We start from the raw sequence: 26,406 nt of genomic DNA, 5'->3' as shown, positions 1-26,406 counted from the left end.
CAGTTTATAGTCTCGTGGGGAGTGCGGTTCAATATCGCGTTCTAAATTCAACTTTATCGCTTAGTTCATAAAGATTAAATTTGTATATTTTCTCTTCAAGATAGTCTCGCTACATCACTTTATAGTCTCGTGGGGAGTGCGGTTCAATATCGCGTTCTAAATTCAACTTTATCGCTTAGTTCATAAAGATTAAATTTGTATATTTTCTTTCCATGATAGTCTCGTGAGGCCGCATCAATGATCGAGTACACACATGACTCGATTATTTGTCTTGATCATATCGCTAAACGATACATCGACGATTATTAGAAATTGCATTTAATTAGAAATGTACGTTAAAAAAATAAAAAAATATACACAGATGAAAGGTTATTCCATCTTTTTTAATATTCGACATGTTTGAATTGCTTCTGCAAGACTTGACAGTGCAAAACGGCATTTTTAGCGGAGCACTCGCAGACGTCCTTTCGATGTTTTACGAATACGCAGAGTGTTCGTAATCGATTACGCAAGTAGTTTTTATGAAAGCATAAGATTTTTCGATTCGAATAATCTTATACCTCGGCAAAAGGGGAAACGCCTGCGTGTGTTATCCATTACTTAATGATCTAAGCGGAAATGTGATGCCTAGCTCCGCCTAGCGGCCGCGCACTGTACTAATGACGTGTTCTACGGCGTCCTCCGATTTTATTCACGGAAAGTGTATCGCCATATTGCTTCCGTGAATTCAGTGAAATATTTGTACATTTCTCTCCAATTATGACTGTAATATCAAAATGAAGTGATAAAAAACAATCCACAGTCGATTGTTAATAAGTGGGATACGGTTTTACGTTTCTCACGCGTTGATTTGAAGTGAAATAGGTAAGTTTTGTTCTTCCTTTGCTATGACTATATGGCCCAATATTCCACGGGAGTTCGATCCGCTATGCGATAATGAAACTTAAAAAACGCGATTAAGGTTAATAATTGCACGGTTTTTGTTATGTTTATTTACATGAATTTGAAAAGTTATCGCGGTTTTCTTGAAAGAATCTTGGGTTTATTAAAACATGGAGCCTCGAAGCGGTCGGGGCGGGTTAAGCCGTGTCGCTCGATGGCCATTGTGCATACACGTATGTAAGTAGATACATGTGAAATGACATGAACGTTGGTTGTAGAGTAGCGTCGGCGTTACGATGTCTTTTGAGAAGATGGAAGTTGTAAATCCGGCTGAAAAAGAAGCGAGTGAAGTCTTGCATTCTCTTTTATCTGTGGAACGTCGGAGTGTGGACAGCAAAGAGGCCATAATTGTATCTATACCGTCGGACCAAAACGGCGGAGGCGAATACGGCGAGAGCGCCCAATGGCACACACCAGTCATGGGACAGCATTCTGTGTTTGAGCTTGGTGGCTCACAGAATATGCAACAGCATAATTACAATGGTCACCAGGAACAGGTATGGCATTGTAACAAATAAATTATTAATTATTATTGACTGCTATTTATTGATACAAAATAACTTAATTTCGGCTTGATGTGAAGAACGCATTGATTTACTTTAATACATACAATATTATATTGTAAACAAATATCAGTATGTTGTTTATGTTATAGGTTTTATGGCAAGGGCATACAATACAAGTTGAGAATGGCGATGCCAATATGCAAGGGATGCAAACTCAGTACAGCTTGGAATTTGAAACAAATGTCGAAGGCCAAGAAATGGATGTCGACACAAAACCCAAAATGGAAAAGAAAGCTATTGTAAAGAGAAAGAAAAAAGTAGCAGAGTCGGACAGTGATGAAGAAGTTCTGGGCAACACATTGGAAGACAACCCAGAACAGGTATATTTTATTTATTTATGAATATGATATTTACTGATTTTTCTAACAATACTGGCGAAGACAATTTCAATTTAAGAAATATATAAATGTATCAGGCATTATAAAAAACTTCATGATATTGAATTCTTCATAAACGCTTTACAGTAATACAAGAGTACCTAGCTATAGATTTCTGCGATGAAAAACAATTCTTTCTAAGATTCTAGATATCAATCTAAATCTATCTAGTGTCTACCAAAAGGCAGTTGATATAGATTAAAATACTTTTGTCATTTGATAATGTTGTTTATTTTTATTTATGTTTATTGAATTACTTACTCTCTTACAAACACTTATTATTAAGAGTATTAACAGCATCAAGTGTGTTGTAATCTACTTTAGTGGCTTCTTAGTCAAGATCAAATGCATTTGTATAGATTTGTTGTGTAAAAGTTGTGTTGTTGTTTATGAGACGCTAGTTCAACCACAGAAATAGATTTTTGAATATAAATTTTGTAAAAATGATGTCATCTATAAAGTACTTATTTTAAATTTCAGGTAAAAGAGAGGCTAAGAAGGGGCTGTGATTGTAAGGATAATTGCTACCGAGGTTTGAATCCTGAAGCAGTCTACCGTCACCGTTTGAATATTGCTGAATTAACCAAGAGTGAACATGACATGTACTTGATGGGAATCACTATGGCCAGCTTGGCGAATCCAGCAGAAACCTCACGCCATAAAGTAAGAAGGAGATTAAGGGCATGCTATGTCTACCAGGGGAGGAAAGTTTGTTTAGAAGCTTTCTTGTACTTGGAAAATGTTACTCATTACCAATTGAAACGCATCAGACAGCATGTTATGACACATGGCGTCGCCCCTCGCATACACGGTAATGTTGGCAAGAAACCCTACAATACATTCACACTGGATATTTATAAACATGCAACTAACTTCCTAAAAGAATATCTAAAACAACATGCCAGTTCACCCAAAGATGTACAACCGTCAGGTGAGAGTGGCAAGAAAGGTAGTAAGACTGTTATAATACAAGGTGACTCGAGAAAGCATTTGTTTGAAGCATATAAGGAATATGGGGAAATATTAGAACCTGGAGTGAAGCTTATGGGTTATTCAACATTTAGAGCGTTCATGAAAGACCAGTTCCCACATGTTAAGTTTGCAACTAAAAAGCAGGAATTATCCAAGGATGCATTGGTACCTTTCCGTAGTGGTAAATGTATGTCATATGACAAAAATAAGGATCCTGTGAGAATACAACAGGAGAAAGAGAAGGCCGAGGCCAAGAAGGCAGCTATTGAACAGAAGAAGAAAGAAGAACACGAAAGGGAACAACACCAAGCTCAACAACAGGCCCAGCAACAGCAACAACAACAACAACAGCAACAGGTGCAACAACAGCAACAACAACAACAAGTGCAGCAGGTGCAAGTACAACACCAACAGATGCAGAACCAGCCGCATGTGGTTATACACCAGCAACAGCCGCAACAGCAGACGATGCAACAGCAGATGTTGGTGCCCCAAGTGAGCCAGCACCAGCAAGTGCTTACGCAGCAAGTTGGTGGGGTCCAACAAGTTGCCCAGCAACATTGTGTCCAACCTCTTGGTGTATCAGAAGACAACGGGCAGCCAGTAGAAATGGCCCAACAAGTGATACCTCTGGCTGTAGTACAACAACCTCAACAAGCATACATAGTGACTCCAGTGTCCCATTTCCAAACGCGAGTGCAAGGCGCATGGTACAGACATTGACAAAACCCTTTACTATGTTTGGAGTCAACTAACGGGGAACACAAAAGCACATACTTATAACAAACGAAAACTAACGTGCTTGCTCTGTTCCAAATACGTTTACTTACTCGTAACTTTGGCAATAAGTTAGCAAAGATATTTAGACACCTTTTCAGTATTGATTGAAAACGGATTATACAATTATATATAAGGATAATATTAATCATATTTACACTATCAAATTAGCAGTAGCTATGAATGTAGTTTATTTTATTATGATTTTGTGTGATTGTGAAGAGTGGGCAGGTGAGGTCTGTAAATTATTTTATGATACATTTTATTAATTTTTATTGTATTAGCACATATTATAATAATGCAGCTAGATGAAAGGGGTTCATGTAAAGGCTACATGAACCCCTTTCATTATAATTTAAACAGTATAATTTGCGTAAATTTTATTCTTCATGTATGTTGTCTAGACATTTAAAATACTGGTATATTTTTGTTGGTGTTGGTTTAAAAATGAAAAATGCATTTTAAAGAAATTGTATATGGACACCTTTTTATAATAATTATGGAATCACTCGTAATTAAGACTCAAGTTATAAATTATGATGAAAATACTGATTTTTTTGTTTATATTTTAAAAGTAATAATTTATAGAAAGTACAGCAATGTGCAATTTCATGATAAGAATATATTACTTGCCCATTCTTCTCAATTTTCAATATGGAGTGCTCATTGCGTTTTTAAGTCTTTTATGGACTAATATGTATCTAATCAAGTTTTAATTGAATATTGTTTTATAATTACGTCGCTCATCACAACATGTTAAGTTCAGGTACAAATGAAAGCAGTGCCTTCATAGAACTCGAAAGTAATTCATAGATATGGTTCGACTTATAGTTTAAAGTGTCTAGGATTATTACAACTAGTGATGTGGTGGTTTTGAAACTATTCTTTGCCATAACAAATATTTAAATACATATCACGTAAAAAATTACAAAGGTTTGCATCTATTCAGGAAAAATAAACCTTAAAACTTTTGTATAAGTTCTACACTTATACAACACTATTGCCAATTACATAAATACCACCAGAAATTAAAAAAATTGGTGGATATGAAATACTTAAGTACAAAATATTGCAGTTTCTTATTTCATCTCTATAAGTTAATTCACAAGGACTGATTAATTTGTAACCGCTTATTGTAACATATAAAAATTAAAAATTTCGTCGGAAAGTTTTATTTCATTTATGATGATGTATATTTTGTGTAAAAAAAAATCATAAATACAGTAGCACTGAACTTGTTATAATAAAATTAATTTTATGCTTTGATAAAATGTAGATTGATTCATCGAAAGTTTCTTACGACTGCTTTAGTATGTTATTATTAAAATGAATTCAGTAGCACTTTTCCCTTAATATTTTGTCTGAAAAGGTTTTATTATTATAGCATATATTCCTTTTTTATATTAAAACAAGTTCAGATACTGTCAATGTACCTATATTTTTTAAATAATGAATCAAATTGAAATGGAAAAACAGTTTTATTTGTAATCTCTTGTATTTCGATCTAAGGTAATTTGTAACTAAGTATAAGGATATAACCGTTCAGTAATAACTTGTAGAAAGTACAGAAATGTGCCTAGAAAATATGCTTATTCGTATATTTTTATAGTGCGGGGATTTGTAAGATTCGGAGCCGTCGTTATTGTATACGTTTTGTTTTTTAGACAATAACTAATGTGCTGCCAGATTGGAAGTATATGGGTACAGTGAAATGTTTTACCTACTAAATATACATTACTATACAAGGTGAAAGGTAAGACATTTGACAAATTTAGACAGGAGCTTCTACTCATGAAACTGAAAAAAATTTGGACTTTGTATGGAAATCTGTCAGCTGATTAGCGAAGTTTCCTTACAAAGTCCAATTTTTTACGAATTCAGCAAAGTTGTAGAACAAAAGTTGTTCAGTTTCATGAGTAGAAGCTCCTGTCTAAATTTGTCAAATGTCTTACCTTTCACCTTGTATAATATGTTTAGTAGGTAAAACATTTTACTGTATTGCAACTTTTATAATACAAAGATTGTAATCGTGGGTCATAATGTGGTCTGAACCCAAAGTCAGTTAAACAAGCAATTAACGCGACGTGCTTCGAATCGTAGTATACACCTAGAATATTCGGCGTAATGTTCCAAATTTTTTAAACGTAGGAAGACATGATGTGATAGAAAATAAACTTTTTTACGCTACTACAATATCTTTCATTTGAGCTTTTACGGTGGCGATCGGATTAAATTGACGTTTATTGAATCAATCACAACGTCGTGAAACGAAATAATTTGCAAGCGTTGGTGATTGTTGTAAATTGGGGTTCAGGACGACGAAGGTCTGAGCTGGATCGCACCCACGCCTTCCTGACGCGGTGCCGAGTTACCGGATCGTCGGGGGTGTGCGTTTGTTGCACTCGCACTTGCCTCATTGCTCGGACCGCAGTACTTCATTAAATCTCCGCGGCAATTTGTAAACAAAACTCATTGTTTCGTCCTCAATCGGACAGTGTGACGATGGCTACTTGAGTCGGCGCGCGCGTTGTCAACTTTCCGCTCGGTGACCTCTGACGAATATGAAGTTTTGGAAGTGCTGTTCTAAGCGCAAACTCCGCAAACATGGTATGTTAGTATAATCAAATAGATACCACTATATAATTTTTGTTTTCCTAAAAACGAAAACACTCTTAATAAGAGCCTGTTTCAATTCCATATGCTTATTAGTATTCGATTCAAGTAATCCAGGATGCGAAATCTATAATATAGAATAACATAAGGTATGATTATACCTGATACTAACCTACTACAAACTTTTGTTTTATACTTTCTTCCGTACTACAATAGGAATCATTTATTTTTCATTCAATATGTTATTCGGTAAGAGAGCTTATTCTTTGGTTACCGCTCCCATCTCATGTAATTCTACACTGCCTACGCTTGCAATCTCTTGCCTACGCAAAATAAAATTCCTAGACAAAATTAAATGTTTATAATAGCTAAACAGGATTATATTCTTGAAATTGATCTATAATGCTATACTATATGTGATAAAAATAATTACTGTGAGTCTATTCTCAAGTTTTTGTAGAGATTCAATTCATGCATTCATCCTCAAATGAAACAAGATGCTGACCTTGTCGATAAAAAATAAAATGACGGAATGATTCGTTACACATAAGATACGTTGTATCGATTATAGTTATAGTTTTAATGAAAAAATTTCGTTCTGTGCTACTTTCTTAGATGAATTTACCTAATATAATTATTTTGTCACTTTGTTCCACATAAATAATAACGATAGCTGCAAGCGCTAAATTACTTTGTTTTCGTGATAAACTTTCAACTGTAGTTAAGCCCATTTAAGTCACTTATGAAGCTGGGGAGAAAGAACAATGAAGCGTCAATTGGCGAAGTTTAATATTAATATATCCTTTGTTATTTAACTTTCTGGATCAGCTCGTTTTAACGTAAACACCTATAATAACAGCTGAACACTGAACAACGTTAGTTTAGGATAGAATGCTCTTCTTTCACAATTACTGATTGGCGACGTCGATTAATATCAATTATTGTCCTATTTGAAATAGCAAACTAAATTTGCTTATGATTTAGCCGAAGAGCGCCGTTTTATAATCTGAATTGAAAATCATTAATATGCTTTGATTTTATGTATAACTCAATAAACTAAATAAGAAGATATTTTTAAAATTTTAGCGGTGGTTTAATTAAATTTATTACTTAGCTATACAAGGTATTGTAATGTTGCCAATAGAATTGCTCACTGGTCAATTGTTATGCCAATAGCAGCCTGACCACCGGCTTTTGTTTGCTAAATAATTTTCCTGTATGTTCCCCATTGTCTACTTTCCATAATAATCATTGAAATCATAGATTAAGGATTGGTCTCCGCGCGCGCGCTACGACTAGATACCGCCTCACCTGAAAACAATAACTCCGTGAGTGCGGCAACTCAGTTCTGTAGTGTGTGTAAGGCAATTTGTAAGGACGCTAGTGTGTGTGAAGAATTGTACTGCCAGCTACATAAATTTTACCACATAAATGGGTAATGGGCTGAAGTTTGAAAAATATTTTTTTTTCATCTTGGCCTTGCCGGGAATCGAACCCATGAACATGCGACTCAAATCCACTTGCGATGCCACAAAGGTTGTTTAAAACTTAAACGTAAAAAGCGGTAATAAAAAAAATAACATATGAGTCAGTTAAACATGGTTAAACAGAAATGAATTATTGTTATAATTATCCTTTTTTATATATGCGTTAGTAATAGTATTGAAAAAACATTATGAATAAGTTCAAATTATTGCTAAAAGATTTCCTTAACCATGTGTATTTTTTGGGATATGCAGTACGGCAACACTGAATGGCGTCGTATTTTCGTAAACAACATTTTTAAAGTACAGGTGAAATTTCGAATAATACGATTATTCCTGATCGTACGTGATCTGTCTCACTTATTTTTTGTTATATTTTTTTTACACAGTTTTATGGCACAAACAGGCATTTTACTTCGGGTTTTGTCCAAAATCTTCAAAAACTATCGGTATGCCCTCTCCACACAATGCTTGTGACACGACTGGCTCGGGTACGCCGAATTCGGCGTACTAAAAGTTGCCGCATTTTTCAAGTACGCAAGCGGCATCTAGTCGTAGCGCGCGCGCGGAGACCAATCCATAATCTAAGCATTGAAATATTAAGTACCTACGTGAATAGCGGGCTTTCAGTGAAAATTACAAACTAGTATTATTAGTAACTACATAGGTATATCAATCGACTAATTTAAAAATGTAAAAACATGAACTTTAATATTGTTATCCATTAATGTTAAACAGCCTATTCTCAAAAAAAAATGTTAATTAATCCATAAATTGCTTAACAAATCATAATGTCATATAAATTAAGTAGATATTATCTACAGTTGACCCTTACCATTACTATGGTTACGCTAGCTCAGTATTATAACATTTTCTTTAACGACCAACTTATTTGGCCTCAAGGTAACTGCGGCTATTATCCCCAAAGGATCGGCTATCGAACGCCACTGAATTTTATAGACTATCTAACAATCGCTTTGGATTCGCACAGGAAAAGACACGACGACATTTCCAAGTATATAAAACAATAGATGAGTTATGGAAGAGGTATGGTACCTATATAGGTTTTATAATTTGTTTTATATAGATTTACAGTTTAGGTATTGTGTTAACTGTAGGTATTGTTGCCATCTTGATTATGAAAAGTCTATAAAATGTACTATAAAATTCCATAATGTAATGTAATGTATCTTTTGTGTATCAAACAACACAATCATCAATTATTTATACTACATATTTAATTAATAATATTCTCGGAATAATTAGATTGTGAATGTATTGGCTACCAAACAGCTAACATGAGATTCAAATGGATACATTTTAACAGTATTTTTTTTTACTTTTCTACCTGGGATCTGAAATTACGCCCACCCACTGAGTTCTAATTACAATTGCACATAAAATCACTACATAGTATAAAACAAAGTCGCTTTCCCTGTCCCTATGTCCCTATGTCCCTTTGTACGCTTAAATCTTTGAAACTACGCAACGGATTTTGATGCGGTTTTTTTTAATAGATAGAGTGATTCAAGAGGAAGGTTTATATGTATAATAATATCCATTAAATAGTGGAGAAGTACTGTTACTTTCGAGGTTTCTAATGTGATTTCGTAAAAAATTACATTTTTTCCGCTTACATTGCAAACGCAGGCTGAACCCTACGAGTTTTATCAAAATAATGTACTAAGTATTTTACACATTGAAAAGGTCTACAGAAAAGTCCGCGATGGTATATGTCTATCTCTTATGGATAACCCACAATAACTTTTTTTTGTCATTTACTTTTTACGACAAATAATAGCTAATTTTCGAAGCGATTTTAACTAGGGATGTAACGATACATGATTTTGCCGATACGATACCGATACCGATATTTGTAGTAATGTATCGGCGATACCGATACCGATACCGATATCGATGGCTTGGTAGAAAAAAAAATAGTGAATTATGCATAAAAAGTTACCAACATTTAACAGAGACAACTGTTAATCGTATTCTTTTAAATAAAAATGGGAACTATATTTTCTATCACCAAAATTTATATTTGTCATCAAGTTGTATCACCTAACAAATAGATCTATCACCACGAAATGTTTTCGTTCTCAGATAAACAAAAATTGTTCTCAGGTATGAATTATTATCAAATTAATGTTAATATATGTGTCAAATAAGAGATCGATAACCAATAAAATTATATTGCATTACATGAATATAAACTTCGTTTTGTAACAGTTTTGTTACTCAAATAATAGCTCTGTGCTCAGAATGGTAGATCTGTCACCAAATAAATCGATTATCGATCCCTGACTGCGACTCCTTTTTATTTGATATTTTGTCACCAATACAGTAGTAATATTTTATTTCGTTCAGATATTAAATTAATAGTATTCGTTACCAATTTAATACATCAATTTATAATTTTAATGAAAAAATGATCAAAGGGGCGGAGACAAATTGGCGCGCTTTAAAAATTGATTATTTTAACTTTAATTAAGTGTTTTATCTACAATTATGCTAGCCATAAGCCAGCTATTAAACCAGAGCTGATTATTCAGTGGTTATTATTTTTAAGAATAAATATTGATTATTTTATCTTTAATTAAGTATTTTATCTACTATTCTGCTAGCCATAAGCCAGCTATTTTAAACCAGCGCTGATTGTTCAGTGGTAATTATTTTAAACAATAAATATTGATTATTTTGACTTTAATAATTGTTTTATTTACTACTCTGCAAAAAAATTTTTTTTTATAAAATTTATACTACCAGTGGCAATTTAGAACCTTGGAGCAGAATCTTTTGGTTGAAACGATGATACAACCCTAATTTTTTATTTGAACTTAATGCAATTTTCTAGTAACATAATACGATTTATTGGTGATCTCTTTAAATTAGTTTGCTTAAATAATTATTAGGACACACCCATTATAATACATACAAAAACATTTATTTGGTACTAGACCTTATATCTCAGGATTTTAGGTGATTTATTGTGGAACTGATTTTGCATTGTTTGGTGACTACATTTTGGTGACAGATCTACTATTTTGAGGACAAACCCTATTATTTAAGAAACACAAAACTAATTAAATTGGTGATAGCTTAAATGATACCCAATAAAAATGCCAAATCAAAAAACAACAAAACCATTTATTTTAGTATTATTATTTTACGAAGTCAGTTAAACTTTAAGTAATACACATACAATCAGTACCTAATAAAAGTTTACTATTGGTAGAGTTTTTTCAGAAAACAAAGTGCGCACGCGCGGGTGGCCTTCCGCATCGTTCATTGGGCGCGGGTTTTTGAATTATTTGATATTAAAAAAATTGGTTGTTTGTAAAGTAGGTTTACGATCGAGATGTTTACGTGATAACATAATGCAGTGGCAGCGCTCGAGATGAAACGGGAGATCGGTCCGTCTCTCTCTCGTTATACCTGCGATCGCGCTCGTGAGGTTTTGGTGTGACACAAGTTTATGAACATGTCACCCGACTAAAACGATTTTAAAAACGTTATCACGTTAAAAATTAAAAAAAATCAAAATTATTTATTTCTTTCCTTTACATAAACAAATTTGTGATTGGAACACTCCTAGTAAGCAAATAAAATGCTTGTGTCAGGAGGTTCCGCTCTTCCTTAACACTATTACAGAAACAGAAATAAAACAATATGATTGAATACAATGCAAAAACATAAAAGAAAAGAAAGAATTTAATAAAAAAAATGTTGTGTGGTTTTATGAAATCACGGTAAAAGTGAAACTGTTCGAACGGTTCCGAACACTGCTTTGTGTAGCGCATGTCGCGTGACGGTCGGCTGCCGAGTAGGTTTACCTACTCGGCAGCCGCGATACACGCGACATGGGCTACACAGACCAAAAAGTTTGAGACGATGTAATAAAAGTTTCACTTTAAAAATATCGGTATCGGTTGATTTATTATCGGCGATACCGATATATCGGCTTGCCGATATATCGGCCGATATATCGGTATCGGTATCGGTATCGTTACATCCCTAATTTTAACCAATACAGCATTAATCCTTAACCAATTAAATACCTTGAATACATTGTTCATTTAATATAGATCTATATGGCCCTTTACACCGTATGATTAAGTGAATATTTTCGAAGTTATTACAGATTAAAAAATTGCGGGACGTAGCGTTTGCGGCGGTATATATTTTATACCCGTGCGAAGCCGGAGCGGGCCGCTATGTTTTTATATACAACGTTCACAGTTTTTCTGTAGTGTATTTAGTATCAGCATTCAGCATTGCACCCGTGCGAAGCCGGGGCGAGTCGCTAGTGTAATATAAAACGGAGCGGATAGAACGCATCCTAATGGAAACTAAATAGAATAGGTATTAGGTACAGAGGTGTTTGCGTTTATGGTTATAAATAGTGCAGTGAAGCCAAACAAAACATTACAAAAACTCACGAGAACTCTAACTCTAGAGAATATGGCCAGATTTTACATTGCCTTCATGAAGTAAGAAGTTGCTTTTTATTCAAGTACAAAATTTGTACATACTTTTTAGGGTACATTGTACAAGGCTACTTTCTTAAATTTTAAGATGCAAAAAAATTGAACTAGGCAAATTGTTAGACCAGTTTCCCGGATACCTCGTTCTAATTGTTGATAAAATAAACAGGTAGGTACGATGAGTACAAAATATAAATACAGTGCACCTAAATGTTAGAAATTTATTTATTTATCTTACATTATACAACCCGAAGCCCAAAACGTTACAGTGAGGCTTTTTTTATTTAAGAATAGAATTGTTGAAATATTTTATTTCTAAATGTTCCTATTAGATACATGTACCGTTCTCTTATTATTATTAATTTAACAAAAAAAAACGTACCTACTGTCTTTACGTACCTATATTCTTGATTACCGAACATTTAAGATCCAATTTTAAGCTTCAGGGATTTCAATCTTGCAGTAAAGGTTAAGAGAGATTGAATTATTAGTACTCAATCGTCTTTTTTTATCCTGACTTTTAATGTTTTCCAAATAAAAAACAAACGTAGAGTAGAGTACATATACGTTCTATCTTATTTACTACATATACCTACGTTTCACTTTGCCAGGTCTAATTTAAAGAATTTTAGTGACATGGAGTTGGTCTTTTTCTATCGCTCACAGACAAATATAATCAGGCAATACCAAATATACAGGCATTTATTTCAGAGAATTTTTTTGGTGCATACCATCATTATGCGATATAGGTACTTAGTTAATTTTTTTTTGCACTGCGAGATCTGGATATTTTTTGTTATGTGTCTTATAATAACTAAATCCACTAATATTAAAAAGAATAGGTAGGTACCTATGTGCAATAGGAGTGATTGCACTCAATCTATAAGTTAATTAAAGATCTAATTCTTTACTCGTATGTACCTAGTTGCTTTATCGTTTAAGCACAGGCTTTTCAGTCACACGATATGTCACCCCGATTACCGATCCTATTACGAGTTCAATATAACACGCGATCGCTTTGTAGACTTGTAGTCCATTGAATGAGTCCCTCCAAGGGGGGTCTAGAGTGCGTGAGTTAGTAACGTAAGATGTTTCTTCGGAAACATGTCAAGACTCAAGAGTCCCTAGGTAATAAACATACTAAAACCCCGGGACACTAGGAGGAGCCCCGGAGTGGGGGGAGGGGGGGAATGGGTCCATTTTTTTCATTTTTCGCTTAAATCTCAAAAACGGTACATGTTAGAGAAAAACTTTCAAGGAAAAGTTGAAAGGCAATAAAATTATCTACAAGTTGCACCTAAATCATTTCTTTCTATTCGCAGCCGTTTTCGAGCTACATCCCATGAAAGGTGAAAGATTCAATTATCGTAACTACCCTAATAAAATTCAATTCCTCCTAAACGCCTCCATGGTGGAATTTGGTTTTTTTTATCAATGATAGACCTAATTATGAGCAATCTATCTGTACCGGTCACAAGTTGCACTTTTGAGTTTTTTGGAAGAAAAAAAATAAAAAGTTCAAGTATCGTAACTACCCTAATAAAATTAAATTCCCCGTAAACACCTCCGTGGTGGAATCTGGTATTTTTATCAATGATAGACCTAATTATGAGCAATCTATCTGTACCGGTCACAAGTTGCACTTTTGAGTTTTTTGGAAGAAAAAAAATAAAAAGTTCAAGTATCGTAACTACCCTAATAAAATTCAATTCCCCGTAAACGCCTCCGTGGTGGAATCTGGTATTTTTATCAATGATAGACCTAATTATGAGCAATTTATCTGTACCGGTCACAAGTTGCACTTTTGAGTTTTTTGGAAGAAAAAAATAAAAAGATCAAGTTCAGTAACTCAAACTACCCTAATATAATATTTTGACAATCGATTCCTCCTAAAGGCTTCCATGGAGGAATGTGTTTATTTTACCAATTATAGACCTTATTAAGAGCAATCTATCAGTACCGGTCATAAGTTGCACATTTGAGTTTTTTGGAAGAAAAAAAATAAAAAGATCAAGTTCAGTAACTCAAACTACCCTAATATAATATTTTGACAATCGATTCCTCCTAAAGGCTTCCATGGAGGAATGTGTTTATTTTACCAATTATAGACCTAATTAAGAGCAATCTATCAATACCGGTCACAAGTTGCACATTTGAGTTTTTTGGAAGAAAGAAATATTTTTTGATCGATTGATGTGATAAACATGGGTAATGGGTATGTAGTAGTATCATTTTTTACTGCGTGTAACTCAGAAACGGTAGGATATAGGTAAAAATGATGTAGGTACAACTTGTAGATAATTTTATTGCCTTTCAACTTTTTCTTAAAAGTTTTTCTCTAACATGTACCGTTTTTGAGATTTAAGCGAAAAATGAAAAAATGGACCCATTCCCCCCCTCCCCCCACTCCGGGGCTCCTCCTAGTGTCCCGGGGTTTTAGTATGTTTATTACCTAGGGACTCTTGACATGTTTCCGAAGAAACATCTTACGTTACTAACTCACGCACTCTAGAACTTTTTATTCAATGGACTATTGATAAATACATATTTTGAAAATTTTATCAGTACCTATTGGTATATTTTTTTGGAAAATTATTTTGCACTGTAAATCAGAAATTAAGTAATGTAAAGGTACAAAAATAAAATTAACGCCCAAGAAAGAATCTGCATCGCTTCGAAGTTTTCGTTAAACATCTGCCAAAAACATTGACGCAGCTGATGTGACGTTTATCAATTGTAATCGGTGTTTTCGTCACATGCAGATTGAGATTACATCACAATAGCTGCAAAGTATAGTAGATGTAGGCCGGCGAGGCGGGACCGCGGGAGGCACGGGCATCCCATTGCGGAAGGACGTCGGCCCGCCAACGCCAGTCCGCACTCCGCGTTCTGTCATCGTAGTAACCGATGTGCGCCATTGAGTCGTTCGCGCGCGAATGTATTTGAATTTCGTTTAAATTTGGAAACGGTTGTTCGTTAACGGTTGTGAATGTACCAGCCAGTGATATGAAAATACGTTTTGAAGTGCCTAACAAATTGGAAATCATCTTCGGACGAGGTAGCACGTATTTATATTGCCTATATTGTTTGTGTACCTGCATAATGAGTGTTTACTTACCGGCTTTTCTAGTGACTAGCGATTTACCTTATTGCATGAAATATCTGTAAAGGGGGTTTTAATCATGTTTTTGAAATGCTTATTTATCATGAACACAACTTCTTATATTATGATGGCGTAAAAGATTAAAGAGTACATTCATACTTGTTAAATAATAAATACAATAATTTTAAGTTAGGTAAACGGTTACACAGAGTCAAAATTCAAGAACGTAGGTAGATGGTTGGAAAGTATTTGGTCATAAAAATGATAAGTATAAGTACTTACTTATTTAATATAATATACTTAGCTGACTATGAAGGTTAAACACGAACTCTCTACATAATATCAAGTTACATAACATATGTGTATGACATAGGTAAATTCTAATTAATATGAACATATAGGTACGTATAACTAAACATAGATACTATTTGCAGGCCTGGCTTATTATTAGGTTACTCTGTGGGAGACCAAACTCAAATGGGATGCGGTGCAAATTATAGAGCTAAATTGAAAATGAATTTGTGCGCATTTTAATAAATTTTAATTGTTTACAGACTTTTGTATTTATGTTAATACATATATTTGTTGTAAGAAGAATAGGTACGTTCTAAAGAAACTCTTTTAATTCCCAAATAAAAAATATTATAAATTGTGCATTAAAGAGGTGTTATTTCAAAGTTAACGAGAGATACCTACCTAGAAAGACTTATATAGATAATGAAAACCATGCAAATTATGTGCCATTAGCGTAAACTTAGCGTAAATATTCCAATCGTCAAGCAAATTCTATTTACTTTCCAATTGAATAATCACATTTGATGATATGATTGCCTATTAATTTATTTGTGATCGTAAAACATTTTTTATGATCATATAATTAAGTAATCATTAAAATAATTGATGCAACAGCCATTTACAATTTACATAATAATAATTTAAGAAAAAAAAATTTTGTGAAAAATATTAATAATCAAATTAATTCACCTATTTATTTTATTTATGTGTTATCTTATGATTAAAGTGGTTTATCAAAAATACAACTAAATATTCTATTGTTTTAAATCTTATTTTAATAGAAATATCAAATAATGTTTTTCCGACCAACTCATGGTGCGGAGGCCGGAGCAAAGATCATTCTCAACAGGTTTAACGGACGAAATACCTACTTTTTAATAATATGACGGCGTGTGTTTTTTAATTTTTACAAGCTTTTGCCTGTGGCTTTGCTTGCATGCAGTTTATCGTATGACATACCTACCTATGATAAAAAAATCAATAGTACCTACGTCTTTGAGGTCAAATTTTTTGGCATTGTTAAAGAACATCAAAATATGTTGAGCTGTTTTGACGTGAAAACAGGACAAACATACTGAGGCATTAAACACATTGAAAGGGCGAATAATATGATTTCCGCTTCCACAAAATAAAAAATGTAACGGCTGTTACACACCTGCCGTTTGTGGCCAAAGCTTCTGACATGCGCCAAGATGCAAACAATGCATTATCTGCTAGACACTTATCAATATATTTAGTTAATTCAAAAATCATAATCTTGTTTGGATTGCTACCTATATTTCATGCGTACAAAAATATAACCATCGCATCATTAAAATTGACTCTTGAATTAATATTTTAAGCTTTTTTCGGTCTATAGGTACCTACACAGTACATAGGATCTATAGGTTTAGACAAAATAAATTGCAGGGACCTTATAAATAATAGAAGAAGCTGTCGAGATTTTCAGCTTTATAAAAGAAAAAGAAGATTAGACACCATTAGCATCCATTAGTGCTTCATAAGTGTTTACTTGTTATAACGGACAAAATATACTAATGATATGATGCTCTCCATTGATTTTCACAAATTTATCAGGCCCTAAATTAAACAAAAAAATATTGTGGCTGATAAGGGAATACGTATCATACCTTGTTCAAGAGCTTCTATGTTTATTTAGGTGCATTATCGTTGTAATATCATATATTAAAAAAAGTATATTGGGTCATTATTTAACGCTCGCATTTTGCTGATACGTATACAAAACATGGACGATTAATATAAATTTTCATTAAACGTGTTTTATCTCGCTAAGCTCACAGTTCACACGAGGAAGCCTACGCTATTAATATATTTTATCAAACATTATGTTCTAGTAAAAGAAGCTGATAGTGCGTGTTATGAATATAGCATGATAACGTTGTTAGCTACACAACACGGTGTAAATAGAGTATGCACCTACTATACTATAAATACTAATACATAAGTTTACTCAATACTCATGTTTCAAAACTTTAAAAACACTTAAAAGTAAAAGAACAACAAGTTAGGTACCTACGCTTTTTTTCTGAATTTTGCTTCTTAATAAATAAAATAATAATAAATTATAAAATATAATAAATGTCAGTGTCAATATTAAAATTCACATTTCACGAAACTTATCTTCTCCTCAATTAAAAACCACGGTTTCAAAGTTTTTTCCATCCTGAGGATAAGCTAGTAATTTTTCATATAATTAGTCGGCTGAGCGGCACTGGACTTTGGCTAATAATTATGGGCGACAGCTATCAGATCCAGAGTGCTCTTATATGCCAGATTCATTTTTTTTTTTTTTTATGTTAGCTCCAACAAAAGAGCAGGCGACTCACTTTCTAGAGGTTCGTCGCCGCCCATGAGCGTTCGCACTGTCGGAGACTTTGCGAACGTTTTGCTGGCCTTTCAGATATGTGTAGGCTTTCTTCTTGAAGGTGCCCATGTCAAAGTTTTTAGGAAACACAGAAGCAGGTAACTTGTTCCACAACAGCGTGGTTCTCGGTAAGAAGTGTCGCGAGAATCGCACTGTAGACGAACGCCACGCATCCAGGTGGTGTGGATGGTATTTAAGCTTGTGTCGTGCAGTGCGGTTGTGGAATTGCGCAGCTGGTATCAATCCAAAAAGTTCATCAGAACACTCTCCATTGTATATCCGGTAAAATATGCACAGTGATGCGACATCACGCCGCAGTGCTAGCGGATCCAGCCGATCGGTGAGCTCGGGTCGGTCGACGATTCGAGAGGCTCGACGTTGCAGGCGGTCGAAAGGAAGCAGCTGGTATTGGGGTGCTCCAGCCCAGAGGTGAGAGCAGTATTCCATATGTGGCCTAACTTGGGCCTTATAAAGTTGTAGGCGATGAGCTGGCATGAAATACTGTCTCGCTCTTGCGAGCACCCCTAGTTTCTTTGAAGCTAGTTTAGCTTTGTCTTCCAGATGACCCCTGAACTGAACGTCGCTCGCAATGTCGACCCCGAGGATTCCGATGCAAGGCGTGGCCTTAAGGAGAGTGTTTTGAAATTGGGGCGCAACGTCAAAGGGCTTCTTTTTCGCGGTGAAAGCGCAGACTTGTGTTTTGGAGGGGTTGAACACAACTAAGTTATTCTGCCCCCATATCGAGATTTCATCTAGCGATTTCTCAATTTTCGACACAAGTTCTTTCCTGTGCTGGTCCACTTGCTCCTGAGAGATATTTGGAAAGCCGGCATAAGCGGCATCACCCGTACTATCATCCGCATAACAATGTATATCACGTATTCGCAACATATCATTGATGTGCAATAGGAATAGCGTAGGCGATAACACGCAACCCTGTGGGACACCAGCATTCACAGGCATGGATTTTGAAATATACTCGTATTATAGAGCTTAATTGCATGAATTAAACGTCGAATTATATTATCTGTGCATCACAATGACAGGTCGACATCAGCCCGTGACATCAACAGTTCGAATCGTAAACTCGTTATTGACAGGCGCCAGATTCTATTACAAAAAGCAAAATATCAAACGGTTGAAATATAGAATAGACCTTGGATAGACGTTATAGTAGTTTAATTATAAAATTATAGTCCAAGTAGAGCATTTCATACGATTCTAAAGATCTTCCAGGAATCTGTCAACAATTATAATATGTAGTTGTTGAATAGGTTCTTATCGCCAGACGTGTCAGTTGGCGCCAAATTTGTTCTGTAGTTACTAGAACTACATCGTGATATCTATATACCTTATTAAAGGAGACAACACACAGTGAACTATGTGAAAGCTAGCTATAACTAACTAACTTTGGCTCAAACTTCTTCATTGTCAGAAGTGCACAGTTCCATTATAGTGTCCCTCATGAGCAGCGCTGGCGACTACTGGGAATAATTAGGTACTGTCTATACTGTTCTTACCTTAATCCACAGATTTTAGGTTAATAACTCTTGTGACATCTTTATGTCTATGGTAGAGTACTGAGTAAAAGAACGTGTGGATCATATTTGTTTGATGAACTAAAAGATTTTATAAATCTCCCTATCCAATGAGTTTGTCTTATTTCATCAATGTTTCGATATGGATAATTTGAACTAATTCATGACAATCATCTGTTTCTAGCAAAAATATTATTATTAGGTTGAAAGTTTGTGAATTGAGCATAATAGATACCTACAGTTATAATTTTGGATTGAAATCATTATCAAAAAAAAAAAATATCCATTTGCAGATCATTTTAATGAATGCGGAAACAATAGATGTAATACACATTTCCTTCAAGCTTAACATTGCCCTTAACCTCAATGCCGTGGAGTGACAGCAAAATGTATAGCTACAGCATACCTACAAAGGAAAGTTAATCACGACTCAGTACATAAACTTTTGTCTTCTTTCTTCATATTCTCTTTATGTGGAGATGCGAGAGCGTCGTTTGTGACACGTTATTGTAAACAACTGAAGTTATAATACCGTATGTTAGTAATTTAACGATGTTTTATAACAAATTTATTTCGAGCAATATTGTCTTTTGACCGGGATAAGTTAAAACTACCAGATGTGTCTTTTTCAGAAATGTACCACACCTATAGATACTTTATCAAGTATGTACATATTAAGTACCATTTGACCTTTTTACTATTCTGATCATCTGGAATTTACTCGGGATTGAGACTCAATCATCGAATGAGGAACTGGAAAATAACGGGACTCGAGTCAGCTAATACTCGTGTATAAGTTAGTTCTTTAAAGAAACGAATCTTCAATGGCGGCGCTTATCATTCCCTCTCGCTCACACACGGCCGTACGGTATGCAAAAAAAAAATGGAAAAATAAAATCACTAAAATGTATTTGATTTTCCCTATAATAGTTTTTATCATAAATTTACAATGACAATTATGCATTTGCGAAAGTAAATAATGTTTTATTGGAATTTGACAAAATATGTTCTTTGGGAAAAGTTGTTCAGTTTTATGGGCTTATTACAAGTATTATGGGGATTTTATTACATTCTGTATACGTAAATATGATAATTCATATAAATACACAAATACAATAACAAAAAAGTTTGTCAACAAACAATTTGAAATAATTAATAAAATAATTATCAATTTACGTTATTTTTATTTTCTTTTTTGATGATCCTACCATCTGTCAAAGTCAGCTTTGGCCGCCATTGAAGATTCGTTTCTTTATTGAACTGACTAATACCTATGTAAATTCATTAATCGTCTTGTTTTTATAAATGGTGAACGTTTCTGTGGAAATAAGAGTTTAGGTAGCTAGCTACTATTCTGTGGTTAAGGTTAAACTGAAATTGCGTCAATCTCACAACTCACAAGCATTAAATTCATTAAAAAAAATATTAATGCGAAGAGTGATAAAGTCCCTTTTGGGGAAAAGTTGGAAGTTTTCCTTAATTGCGTAATTTTATGAACCATTTAGTTAAATTAATTGATAAACAAAAATAAGTAACGATATTTACCTTTCCGCGAAAATAAATAATTTACGCCGCTCTACGTAGAAGCAATAATTATGGAGATAAATCTCAAAAATATTTTTAAAAATGGTCGATAATAATATAATCTTCGCACATTTTCACTGTGACCTAATTGAATATTAAATATTGAAGTGTCTTCAAACGCTAGTTCAGAAACTAGGAATTTTGTAAACTTCTATTTTTCACTCGATTAAAAAAAATCTAAAACTGTGAAAAATTGTAACATCTTATTTTAAATACTTATCACATTACATAGTTAAGTGACTTGTCAAGGTTGAAGAACAATGGATGTTTGCGTCACGTCAACTCATTGAAAATGATTTCGCTTTCAGAAAAGGGATGAGCGTCCATGGAATTAGGATACAGTTTACATGCATAGCTAGTATAGGCTTGTACCTTGTCGGTTCCATGATTTAACTTTGATGTAATAACCATTGAATGACGATAGAGTATCTTGCCGCTCCATTAATTTTGATAAAATGTGAAATCCTTATGGACAATGCCAAGGAAACCAGATTTATTCGTTTCTTTTTCATTTGAATTTTGAAATACATTCTGCGTAGGCATTCAAGAATGTTATGCGTTATTCATGAAATTCAAGTTTTTGGCGTGCGTTTTACATAGGTACATTCGTTTCGGAGGCGAATCTTGAAATGTTCATTTATTGTAGGTACATTCATTGTTCACTTTCCCTTGAAGGTTTTAGAGTGCCTAAATAAGCGATGTATTGAATAAATATAAGGACAAGATCAAACTCACAATTATTTAGAAACATTTTTCAAGGATATATCTCAAGCAATCATAAAATAATGTAAAATCAATGACGATTACTGAAATATTTTGAGTGTCGAACGTGCGAAGGTGGAAAATATTTCCTTAAAGTGTTCTCCGAGAAAGTGAAGCACTTTCGCATGCACTAATGACACTTGTCATTAAAGAAACTGCCTTGCGATCACATATGACACTTGTGAATGTAAATGAATGTAAAGTATTTATGAACGTACCTTTATTTCCTTTTCTTTGATAAAAAATTAAACTTAGATTGATACTAATAGTAGATTGTTTCTCACAGTAGTTTTGGTGACTTTTTGTTTAAGTAAATTATACCACTTGAACTGACATGAAATCTAGAAAATGGTCTTGAATCTATACACTTAAACGTTTAGTACAAATAACTTCTTTAGAAACAGTGAAATGTTGGATAAGCAAGTCCAGAGTGGTTGATCGTAGGTAATACTTATTAATAGAGCAGGCTCCAAGGAGATGTTCGTTTGCAAAAATAGCGGACCTAAATCTGACTTCTGATATATATTGTATAGATCCCAGACATCCTATAGACAGATGTTGCCAACCAGTTTTGTGGTCCCCCTCTCCCCACCCCGGTAATTAAATATGGCATACAAAGAAGAATTAGCTATTTTAGCAAACGAAACTCCACTGAGAGTCCGGTCTATAAAGGCAATTAAAATAACAACTAGACTGTTAATCTATTAGCATGTGCTATGACGAAATGTAGCTTACTAAAAGTTAAAATACCCAGTAATCAATCACACATCAGTGACGCAAATATTTAATTTCATCGGAACACACTGAAATTTGCAGTTAATTGTATATTAAGTAGTGAAACGTGCTGAACTAAATGAACTACATATCCCTCGAGATGAATAAGTGGCTGATGCAGCTAAAACGTACTAGAAAATGGAGTTCTCATTTCACGATGAATACTTCAGTGTACAATGCTATTGCGTATATACCAGTTGAGTGCAGGAAGAAGAATCATAAAACTTTATTCGAGTAAACAAAATACAACTTTGAGCTCTCTCTGAAGGATTTTCTGTGGCGTATGTGGACAGGATTCTTTTCATGTTCAGATACGTTTTATATCGTTAGTCATATTTTCAAACTTATCTTCAACAATCTTTTTGAGATATTTTATCTCAGTGGTACTTGATAATTTATCTGCATATGTTATTTAGATAAGAATTTCAATACCTTAACAAGTGCTATACAGCACGAGACAAACATGGTTAAATATCATGTTAACACTTTTAATTAAATTGGTCAGAGAAATTGATATTGACATGAGAAGAAATTCAGGAAACATCATTAGACAGTTTACTCCCATAGTTCCTTTGTTAATTGTATAATCTTCTTATATATAAAAATGAATCGCAAAATGTGTTGGTAAGCGCATAACTCGAGAACGGCTGAACCGATTTCGATAATTCTTTTTTTATTATATTCCTTGAAGTACGAGGATGGTTTTTATGTAGAGAAAACGTAAATATGTACCACGGGCGAAGCCGGGGCGGACCGCTAGTGAAAAATAAATCCATGAGAAACCAAGAAAATGCTCAGCTTTACCATGTAGGACACCATAAGCAAAGGCCATTCACGTGTTTATAATTAATAGATTGAAATAGATACGACTTAAAGTAAAAATAGAGGGAATGTGAACTAGTAGTAGTAATTTAAACATTCTATTATGACATATTTTTGCTTCGGATTGTTATTTGTGTGTATTTACGGGAACAGCAAATACTTTATAATTTATAATTAAAGGTAATAAACTAAAATACTATGTACTTTTAAACGAGGATTTGTATCGTCTACTTAACATAATACATAATGATATCTACTGTATCTATAACAACATCCCCAAAATTTATCTCAATTCTTTTTTCGGCAAGTCGACGGTTGAACTTGGCTCCAATTTTTACATTTATGTTTTTGTTGGGATATCATTACTTTTTGTACAGAAAATTACTTTGTAAATTTGATTTAATTTATGTATTTAATGCTTTTTATAAACGATTTTTTTTTATTTTTTCTTGCGTTTTCGCTGTATGGTTTTTTTAACATTATTTTCTATATTTTCCTGTACGTTAGAAATGTCAGCGCGCATTGCCCATTCATTATGCAGCTGCCATCGGGAGGCATTTGAATTATTTGGTGTAACACTTGTGTGTCACCCACCAATAATTCGATTGTACGACTCATTTTTCAATTTTATTTTATGAATTTAGAATCACGTGTACCTGAACTGCGAAGATGTATAGAAACTAGTTGGCTGCTCCCCTGCGTTACCGGGTAGGCTACTTCCAAATAGTTATACGTAAACCACAAAATAACATAAGCCCGAAGGCATCTATCTATTATAAGTTATAAGAAAAACGGGAGTTTTAGCCATTATTGAACTGTTACCGCCTTCACCGCGTGGAGGTACTCCCAGCTTATGTTATTATTATGGTATTTTTTAAAACAGACAAATAATCGCTACAAAACGAAGCTAAGTATTGGTAATGTTGTTCTTACATGTTTCTACATACAAGATGTAATAGAGGTGAAATATGATTTTTCATTTCTCCTACTCGGAAAGTAGTGTTGTTTTGATCTGATTAATGAGTAGAAAATGCTGCTTTCAGCTGTAAAGAGTTTTATGTAATAAAACTAATTTAAGAAATGACATGATTTTCTAAACAGCCAGTGTGAATTTAACGCCTTTGATTAATATAATCAAAGTTTAACGCATACTTCTTTAAGCCGCGAGTGCCGCGAACTAGGTACGCGGCGAGCGGCGAGTTCCATATTTAAAATTTAAAATGTGTGTAAATCAAAGCGCGTCAAAATCTATCCCAGGAGTTAAGAGAAACAAAGATGTTTTTTTGTGAATTATTTATTAAAAATCCACAAACATAAGCAATCAATAAACATTTATTAATTAGTAATATATTAATAATAATACACTAATTGTTAATAATTATATTGCATTAATTAATCTTACACACGTCAAGATGAAGAATAGGTATTAATTAACAATAAAAATATATTATTTAAAAACTTTTGTATAACTGTTCAGGCTATTGCCTAAGTTTAGTATCTAGATTCTTACTTGGTTACATCTACTATCTTTCAGTGCAAGTCCTATCAAAATCGGTCCAGCCGTTCCAGATAAAAAGGGCAAAGTTTGAAAAAAGCGTGTGTGCCGAGCACACGTGTCAGAAGTAAAACTTCTTTGGCAAGATGCAAAGATCGTCGTAGAAGAATCGTCGCCTTACTCCATGACGTGACGGAAGAAATCATGCAATCGAAGTAATCTGCCCTAGCGATACTAGCGCGAGTGAGTGTGATGTCAGAGGCGCATCGAATCCACAGATGTTTCGCGCTAAAATATGTAAACTTCAATAATCTATATCTCAGTCATTTATTGATGGATTTCAATTTTTTTTTCTGCCACTGATTAGTTTTGATCTATATTTTAACACTATTATGGGGAATATAATATTTTCTATTTTTATAAACTTTTCCATTTTTCCATACAAACAAAATTAATGTCATTGAAAAAAAAATTAAATACAGATAAATTCAGTATTTTCTGATTTTTTCCTTTGTACACTCACTATAACCTAGTTGATTACAAAATTTGAACTTTCTAGGTCATCTGGAAGTGGGTTAGGTTTTGTATATGTCTATAAGTCAGTCAGTCTTAAAAATTGCGATTTTTGGACATTAATATCTACGCAACTATTTAATCTATATTTATGAAATTTAAGGTTCTTGTTTATCTCGAGGTCCTCTTGATATGTACCAAATTTGGTTTATTTAACTTAAATAGTTTTCGAGTTATAAGGGGGTGAAAAGTGGCTCGAAATGGTTCGTGTAAATATACACACGGCCGCTGCTCGCCAGTTCTCTTCGCTTGAACTTGGCTTGACACGCTGCCGCGTGTCTAGATCGATGGAACATGGAGTCGGGATGCGGGTATTTTGTGATGAGATTGATGCAATTATTGACCATGTATATCTTTATCTTCCCAAGTCCCAAGTTTTCTATAAGCTTCATGAATGGCGCCAGACAATAAATTGACTTATCTTGTTATCTGAAGCACAGCAACATTCATTACGTGCTATAAGCGGCACTCACGATTACAATAAAAATTATTATAGTCCATGATTTTTATAGGCTCATAATTAGAAGGTGGTGCATGAGCATGTTAATAAAATTAAATATATTATGTACTTTTAGAGTTGTCAAAGTTATGACTAATTATTACTTTTCAATTATCCTTCTGCGGTGCGCCACGAGGAGTGCATAAAATAATAAACGTGTGCGAAGTTTCCCACGAATTCGTTAGAAACTTCTAGATTATTCAGCGTAAAATTTGAACCGAACATTTTGCATTCTTCCCAAAGTTATTTGCAATGATTCCTGTTGCTGATCATTAAATTATTTGCTCATTAAAATTCTCCGTTGTTTTCCTATCATGGTAGTTAGTTAATCATTATTTTCCGTTAAAAGCTATGCTAT

The 26,406-nt window shown here is 33.9% G+C and overlaps 2 protein-coding genes across 7 annotated transcripts in view; both read left to right on the top strand.

Moving 5' to 3' along the window:
* The window catches only part of LOC149487556 (guanine nucleotide exchange factor DBS-like), a 99,684-nt gene that overhangs the window by 3,066 nt on the left and 70,212 nt on the right, over positions 1-26,406 (top strand). Inside the window, exon 1 of one of the 5 annotated variants that reach the window (XM_089696102.1) lies at positions 6,120-6,241. The exons of 2 other annotated variants lie outside the window; for them this stretch is intronic. In XM_089696102.1, coding sequence (XP_089552228.1) covers positions 6,196-6,241 — 46 coding nt within the window. In that variant the 5' untranslated portion in view covers positions 6,120-6,195. Of the gene's footprint in view, positions 1-6,119; positions 6,242-15,091; positions 15,280-26,406 lie in introns of those variants that run through there. 2 more of the 5 variants (XM_089696101.1, XM_089696100.1) reach the window with 2 other exon arrangements.
* Positions 666-4,817, top strand: LOC149487558 (uncharacterized). Of its 2 annotated transcripts, none has more exons than XM_089696130.1 (4): positions 666-864; positions 1,166-1,439; positions 1,598-1,828; positions 2,366-4,817. In XM_089696130.1, the coding sequence occupies exons 2-4, from the start codon at positions 1,179-1,181 to the stop codon at positions 3,578-3,580; spliced, it is 1,707 nt and encodes a 568-aa protein (XP_089552256.1). In that variant the 5' UTR covers positions 666-864; positions 1,166-1,178; the 3' UTR covers positions 3,581-4,817. The 2 variants fall into 2 exon arrangements, with proteins under 2 accessions (XP_089552256.1, XP_089552255.1); XM_089696129.1 differs by having other exon boundaries at positions 667-864; positions 1,161-1,439.

The sequence above is a fragment of the Colias philodice genome, chromosome 6 (genome assembly GCF_061535455.1).
Source record: "Colias philodice isolate Cphi_HAF_F1 chromosome 6, ilColPhil1 Martin Lab GWU primary, whole genome shotgun sequence".
In the NCBI taxonomy this organism is placed as follows: domain Eukaryota; kingdom Metazoa; phylum Arthropoda; class Insecta; order Lepidoptera; family Pieridae; genus Colias; species Colias philodice.
This window is presented reverse-complemented; position numbering and strand designations above follow the sequence as displayed.

What these genes read in the sequence shown, in the direction of transcription:
- LOC149487558 (XM_089696130.1), top strand. Translation starts at nt 1,179, where the DNA reads ATGTCTTTTGAGAAGATGGAAGTTGTAAATCCGGCTGAAAAAGAAGCG. An exon ending in ACAATGGTCACCAGGAACAG is followed by an intron (nt 1,440 to 1,597) that starts GTATGGCATTGT and finishes TTTATGTTATAG; the next exon opens with GTTTTATGGCAAGGGCATAC. An exon ending in TGGAAGACAACCCAGAACAG is followed by an intron (nt 1,829 to 2,365) that starts GTATATTTTATT and finishes TTTAAATTTCAG; the next exon opens with GTAAAAGAGAGGCTAAGAAG.